Here is a 7,691-nt window from a genome sequence, read left to right on the forward strand (position 1 = left end):
CTCCTCCTCCTCCTTCTTCTCCTCTTACTTCTCCTCCTCCTCCTCCTCCTTCTTCCCTTCTTCTCCTCTTCCTTCTCCTTCTCCTCCTCCTCCTCCTTCTTCTCCTCCCCCTCCTCTTCCTCCTCCTCTTCCTCCTCCTCCCGCTTCTCTTCCTCCTCCTCCTCCTCCTCCTTCCTCTCAGATTTTGTGGCATATTTCTGTTCTCCACATGACAAAAACTGTATTACTTGTGTTTATTGTAGGAACATTTTGATTTAATAATAATATTCAGTGTCAAACTGATTAATGAGGTATTTTAGACAATGCGATCAAACAAAAAAGGACATGAAGGTTATTAGAATGAGAAACATTCTCAATAAATGACTTAATATTTCAAATAATATATAATAATATTTTATCTTATAATAATGACTTACTATCTTAAAATAATTACTCAGTATCTCAAACTAAAAAACTAAATAAACAAGTAATAAAATAACCAATAATACCAAAAATACCATATAATGACTTAGAATTTCATTAATTTGAGAAAGTTTCTCATTATAACGACTTAAAGGATCCTTATTCTCATCACATTGGCCGATATGGGTTTCCATAATGAGGAAACTGAGGAAATCAAACATACAACAGAACCTGTGAGAAGGTCCACGTGAGCTGAATGTGTAAACATGCAGAAACCACAGAAACTGTTGTAAGACACCGATTCATTCTCTGTTTATTATCATGTTTTAAATATCTGTTCAGGCAGTTTCAATTAATTTCAGACCAGGTTGTGACAGGATACGATAATCAGCCTTGGACCCATATATACATATATTTTACGATGGGTACTTAGACATAAATAGACAAAAGCAGCTTCTGTTGTTGTTAGCTTGTATCAGGTGTAATTAATTAGCTGTTCAACATTACCTCTTTGAGTTGCTTTAAAAACTAATTCTGCAAAATAATGTAAAGCTGTTTTAAAATAAATATGCCCATTATGGCTGCTGTACATGATATCATACTTAGATACTGAGTCCAAGGTAAAAAGGTAAAAAGTCAACACCTTCACCAGTTGATGATCTATGAGGAAGAAATGTTAATAAAAGATCAGCTTTATTTTTGTAAAAGAGTCCTAATTAGCAGCACTGGTGGTACAGAAAGGTTTGAATACTGACTCATGTAACGAGTTTGGTAAGTTCCCCAATCTAAATAAAGGGTCTGGTAAAAGCAGAAGTACTGATTCAACTTCTTTACTCAAGTAAAAGTGAGCAAGTACATCTGAAATGTGCTCAACGTATAAAAGTAAAAAGTGCTCTCTTGGTTTCTCTGAAGGTCATTTTGACCGGCTGGTTAGCTTCACTTCAAACAGTCTCCCACTCAGGTCTGTTTTGTCTTGTTATGTCTGTGATGTGTGATATAGACCAGTCTTTATGTTGGGAAGACGAGCAATGATGCATAAAATAAAAAGAAGTAAAATAAAAACATAATAATTCCCCTCAAATCCATTAAAACTGAAGTAATTAACCTGTTTAAAAATGAAAGGAGTAAAAAGCACAGATATATGAAACATCTAGGGGGTAAAAGTAAAAACTTTGAAACCTGAAGCAACTACTTAAAATAAAAATAAACTATAATAGTAATAGTAAAAATACACTGTAACAAAGTATTTGTACTCCATTACTTCCTTTACCTCTGGGTTCAGTTGATGAATAAAAAATGTTGCCATGTTCAAGCAGAAAGTTGAGGGAAATAAACACAAACCATGTCCATGCATCCATAAAGTTTAATATAAAGTTCCACAAAATAAAATGACAGGCATTCAAACCATTGCTGTACAAACACACGTCTCTTTACACATGCACAAAGAGAATTGATCCGACACGTTGGGATTCATAAATATCATTCCACACATCGAGAGCTAAGAGTCTGTAAAGTCCAGACGTCACTATATTTTAAACTCTACACTCGTGAGCACGATTCAATCACTGCTGATTGTTAGAGAGAAACTGAAGAAACAATGTACACAGACTTGCATTATCATACGCTAAGCAATGTTATAACTACAGCCAAGAAAAGATCAATTAATAACATGCACATTTCACACATTTTAAGTTGCATAAAATGCAATGCTGCTGATAAAAACATTTAGAGTATAATAAGAGCTAATAGTGTAAATCATTTCCCTCGGCTGTGGTGGCTTTAAAGAACAGGTTCAGATGTTTTCAACTCTACATTAACACTCACATGCTCATATATAAATATATATTAATAGTGTATAATAATATATATTAGCAGTTGTTGGTGTCATAATGTAATCATTCCTCGTATCCATATTGGCCCTTTATAACACAACTACACTGTAAAAGATGGAGGACAGACTCCACAGATCTGCGTTAAAATTACTTCTATAATTCAGCTGAAGTTCATATAAAGCTTTTCTAGAAATATGAGATAAAACAAATAACCTCATACGCTGTGTTATTCTCTTAAATCAGGATGTCTAATGCAGCTTTCATCCACCTGCAACCACTTTTTTTTGCATCTAAGCACTGATATTCATTATTTTTCCAGGTAGCTTTGCGTCCAGTATAGACTAGATTACGTTACGGTCACATTAGCCCTCTGTCCAACAAAACTGCCCTCAGCCTTGAAAATGATGCGAGGTCTGATCACAGACTGTAAACTGTGTGTGAAAGTGATGTTGTAGTTTAATAAAAGTCCAAAAAATAAAGTCAAACAAAGTTGAACTCTAAACTATAAATGTGCTGCAGGAGATCCAAAGAAACAGGAAACATGAGCTTGAATTAGTCTTCAGTTGAGGAGAGTGAGCGATGGAGCAGATGTAAATACCGTAAAACTTCAATTAAAAGCTGGTCTCTATTAGAGGCCTGGTCTGGATTTTATAGAAAATCTTTGGATGTATAAAACCTCTTAAAGCTTAATTATGCTGGTTTAAATAAATTATTTGAATATATTTCCATCTTTGCAGAACAAGAGGGAAAAGGAATTTAAGGCCTGTTCACAAATAAAGGCAGGTTGAGTTCAGTGACTGAAGCAAATAAAAGCCTGATCTGTTAATTGAAGTTTTACGGTAGGTTAGAAGTAGAGCTGGACGAAGTATCAAATTAATTTAAGCAATTTAAATGTTACTTTTCTGTGTGATGTGTAAAATGTCAACATGCTGGAAAGCGATTACAACAAGCAGAAAAAGGTTATTTTCAGTCAAACGCTAATATTAAAGCAACATTGTATAACTTTTCTACTTTAAAATATAATTTTGGTTTGTTTGTGTTTGTTGACGACACATCCGTCTGTCCACGTGAGCAGATTCTACTTATTTTCAGACATGTTAGCCTGGGTAGCTAACACAAGCCAGCAGACATCAGGCTGATGAATCAATGAGCAGCCGGTCTGATCTCTAACTGATCGTTAAAGTGGATATTAGCAGTGCTGTAGTCAAGGACACCAGAGTCAAGACCAAGACAGAAAAAATGCTTTTGCCATTGCCAATGAAAGCCAGGCATACGATTGCAAGTGACATTGATTGGCTGCCTGGTAACCATGATTAGGTAACCAGGTAAACATGGTTACTTGGTGGCCAATGTCAATGATCGTTCTAGATGGATTTTAAATTAAACTAATCATGTATTTCTGGACTCGGTCGAGACCACTTGGTATAATTGGCGAGACCAATGGCCAAGTTCGAGACAGAAAAGAAGCCTGTCTGGACTTGAGTTCTACAGCACTGGATGTTAGTGTTAAACCTAGTTGAAGCATGTGGTACTGACAGTCCATAGCTGTGTGGGATAACCTGTAATTACAGGTGTTGCAGGTACTCTGTTATTGTTGCTCTTTTTCGCACAAATATTCCTAAACTATAATGTTTTCAGTTGTTGTTAGTGTTAGTGTCGTATCTTATAGGGAAATCAATATTAACATATTGATTGTCCCCATGCTTGAAAACCTTTTTATCTGTCGATTGTAATCGCCCAGCCCTCCATGTGTAATATAATCGTACATTAAGACAAAAAAGTGTTTGAATGTTTCTGCCCAAAGAGGAACAGCCTCCAGGCAGCTCAAACTCAAATATTTCTTTCATAACTAAAGTTTGAATCTGTTTTTAAAGTCTCAGACATTTGGAGCAGCTGAGTCTGTGTCTTGGCACTAAAGATGTTTTTTCGCTTTTAGGTGTTTTATTGTTCAAACGATGGACAGAAATAATATCTTTCATGTATGTGTACAGTAGTTTCATGTTTGTGTGGTGTTAGGGCTCTCGGTCTGGCAGTTGAGTCAGGTAAGGATTAAAGAAGTCTCTCAGGAGGCTCTGCACCCGGGCGGGCTGAGGGCCTCCAGCAGCAGGGCCCAGTGCTGGATTCAGAGCCAGGTTCAGGACCTTTGTGGGGTTGAGAGCAGCAGACCGAGTCTGGGCAGTGTGGAGACCCTCGATGGCGCTGGACAGCCAGATGAGTCTCTTGAGACTCTGGATGTTTCGGCCGCGGTCGTGCATCAGCTGGTGTTCAGTCACAGCTCGGCGGCTGCAGGGAGGAGAAAGAGACAGAAACAGAGTCAGATTCAAAATACAAACCACCACTGAATTAATTTATTTATTTAATTAGTCCACTCAAAAATCTGTTTTTTTCTTCTTCCTACAGTTTAAAGTTTGATCTTCACTGTACAAAATGATGTCTGTGCAGTATGACTCTAGAAGGATTTTTCACATTCGTCCGCTGAAAGTTAAAAGTTTCTCTGAGCTAATGAAAAATGTTATTTTAAGGGGCGGGGCCTATGAACATGGTTTCATCACAAATAATTTGGAAGTCTGTCCTGGTCCAATTTACAACTTCTACAAGTGTGATGTACAAACTTGAAGCCTCCAGTGCCAGCCCTGTCTCCTAGAAAAGACATTTGTAGTCAATAGTTTCCATAATTACGTTGCAGTGACAGTGTAACACCTGCCAGGAGTTTTTGAAACACATTTATGTGACGTGGTGGAGTCACAAGGAGGTGGTTGGGGTGGGCTGTGGGCTTGTAAAGTGCAGGACTGTAACACAGGGTAAAGATCCTGATTTTGGTTATATGTTCTCATGTCTCAAGTTGCTGCTGACTTTTGAATAATGCTACAACTGAATGATATTGAAATATTTAGAAATACTTTGTCAGGGAACATCTTATTGATTCGTTCATTATCAACATTTTACGTTAGGTACGTTAATTAACATACATTTCTTTTTTATGTTAATAGAAAACGTAATTCGGTCTGCATTACGTTTCACTCTAAACATATTTCCATATTTCCACCCTTGCACAGACACTAAGAATGGACTTTACAGTAAAGTAGGAGATATCTTGTGTCCAACAGGAATATTTCACTAGAAATGAACAACATTTACATATTCATTTATCTGTATATATATTCTTTTATTTGTAATGAGGTAGAAGGAGTGGAAGCATTTTTAAGGATTTTGATGTGAAAATTAGACTTTTACACACACATTATTGTTCTGTATATGTTGACATATTTGTATATGTCGTAATACATGTCTCGAGGGGTCTTTAAATATTTAAATCTAAATCAGTCTGGTTTGAATTTTTCCTTGTAAATGTCTAGTTGGTAATTTCAAGTTGTGACATTTCACAAACATCAGCAGACATTGATTTAGGAACAGGACATTTTTTAGTCCAAATATAATTTTTAGTGGAGTATTCCTTTAAGCTATAGTTGATATGTTTGATATGTTGATATGTTCCTATCGCTGCATTTGTCAATGTCAATAATCAAAAATCATTAAAAATGTTGACTTCAGGCATCTCACCTCTCGTTCTGTTGACACCGGCCGGTTGTGAAGACGACAAGAAGCATGACAGCGAGCCACTGCACAGGTCTGTGGGACATCTGCATCTTCTGCAACAAAACAGCCAGAAACACTCACATCAGAACTCTTCATGTAAAAGAACAGAGAGCAAAAAAAACCAAGTCGTTTCTAGATTGACGTCAGCTGTTCAGGTAATCAGATCAGCTGCTCCAAATCTTTTGGTTAATTAAATATCAGCTTGCATTGTCCTACATTTACTGGTTGTGACCAGTTCAACTAAAGACTGATTTCCACTGTTACGTTTGAATGTTCTGAAGAAGTGAAAGCTTTCACAAAAAAAAAGAATAAATGATTATCTACAGTAGCAGATAAAAAAGTGGCTCTAAGCAGGAGCTCCTCACAATGCATATGGCCCAAAACAGACAATTGTCAGCCGCTTTGCTCCCATTTATCCTACTTTAAACCCTGTTTAGTGCCTAAAAAAGGGCTGCAAATCCACAGTGAATATACCCTATTGAATCTAAATATACTGGAATGTGCCAAAACAATACCAACCACGTGTCTTCAAGGTTGGTTTCTGCAGGGAAGTATTTTACTGCAGGAGGTTTTACATGTTTTTGATCATGTAAATGGATTTGTGAGCAATGTCAGCAGGATGTGAGGAGCTTTTATCCACTGTGTAGATACATGAACGTTACATGTTTTCATTTGGTTCAATAGGTGCCTGTTCCAAACAGGCTGATTGCTGGGCCTCTGGTATTTCAGAACCACTCATCCAAACTACCTCACCGTCGATACCACTCTCCTTGAGTCTTCAGCAATACACCCTCCAAGTGTGAAGTCAATCGGATGAATGGTTGTCGAGAAAATCTTTTGACAGACAGACAGACAGACAGAGACTCCTTCCATTTTAATTTAGATGGCCTAAATACTCAGTTATATTTGGGTCGTGAACACGACTGCCTGTCTGCAAACTGAATTTTTTCTCGCAGCAGAATCCAAACTGACCACAGTGGCGAAATACAAAGTATTCAGAGGTTTCTTCTTTCAAAAGGTAGATTTTGGTTGGAAGATCACTTAAAGGTCCAGTGTGTAACATTAAAGAGGATCTTTGGGCAGAAATAGAATATAATGTTCATAGTTATGTTTTCATTAGTGAATAATCACCTGAAAATAAGAACCGTTGTGTTTTTGTTACCTTAGAATGAGCTGTTTTTATCACGCCGCGGGTCGCCTTAGGTGGAGTCCGTCATGTTTCTACAGTAGCCCAGAAGGGACAAACCAAACGTTGGCTGAAGATGCCACTAAATCCGACACACTGGAATTTTAAAGTCAAATCCGTTTTTCTGCCTTAATTTAAAATTAATGTTGAATGTAATTCCAGTCAATCAAAGACTTCTGGCTGGAATTTTTCTGAAGTCAAATATAAACGTCTGCAGGTACACAGAGAAAGGTGTTGTAACTGTCGATTGATTCAACTCCTCAAAGCGGAAACAAAAAACTACAATAAGTCAAAATAACCACCTGAACGAATACGAATACGTATTTGTTAAATGGAAAACCATCACATGCACCTATAAAGGCTTTTTTTCAACTTTAACAGAAAAATGCACAAAGAATCACAAAGCAATTTCCCGCCCAAACAAACAATTGAGCATAAATCACCACATTTACAGAATAGAGCCACAGAAGTGTAACTAAAAAAACAAAACTAGAATAAAAACAAATCAAATTGAAATGAAATAAAATAAAAAATCACACTTTAAACTGCGTTAAGTGTTAAGTGATTCTCTTTCAAAGGTACTTACATTGTCCCTGTTGGTGACAGCAGCTCCTCTGATGATCAGACACTAAACTGACTTCAGGTTCGACCTCCAGACCTTTTATAAAGCCCCC

General features: G+C 37.0%; 1 protein-coding gene across 1 annotated transcript; it reads right to left on the reverse strand.

Annotated features, from left to right (window-relative positions):
* Positions 1-4,140: 4,140 nt before the first annotated feature.
* pth4 (parathyroid hormone 4) lies at positions 4,141-7,652 on the reverse strand. Its single transcript, XM_035662262.1, has 3 exons — positions 7,604-7,652; positions 5,796-5,884; positions 4,141-4,517 (listed from the first exon to the last, which is right to left on the reverse strand). Exons 2-3 carry the CDS (start codon positions 5,879-5,881, stop codon positions 4,247-4,249), a joined length of 357 nt encoding a protein of 118 aa, XP_035518155.1. The 5' UTR covers positions 5,882-5,884; positions 7,604-7,652; the 3' UTR covers positions 4,141-4,246.
* Between the last annotated feature and the right edge of the window lie 39 nt (positions 7,653-7,691).

The sequence above is a fragment of the Morone saxatilis genome, unplaced genomic scaffold (assembly GCF_004916995.1).
Source record: "Morone saxatilis isolate NCDOM2014 unplaced genomic scaffold, NCSU_SB_2.0 Contig18, whole genome shotgun sequence".
NCBI classification, from domain to species: Eukaryota; Metazoa; Chordata; class Actinopteri; family Moronidae; genus Morone; species Morone saxatilis.

Excerpts from the sequence above, each read along its gene's own strand:
- pth4 (XM_035662262.1), bottom strand. The coding sequence starts at position 5,881 with ATGCAGATGTCCCACAGACCTGTGCAGTGGCTCGCTGTCATGCTTCTT. Across the intron at positions 4,518-5,795 it reads CGGTGTCAACAGAACGAGAG|CCGCCGAGCTGTGACTGAAC; the intron begins GTGAGATGCCTG and ends TCCTCCCTGCAG.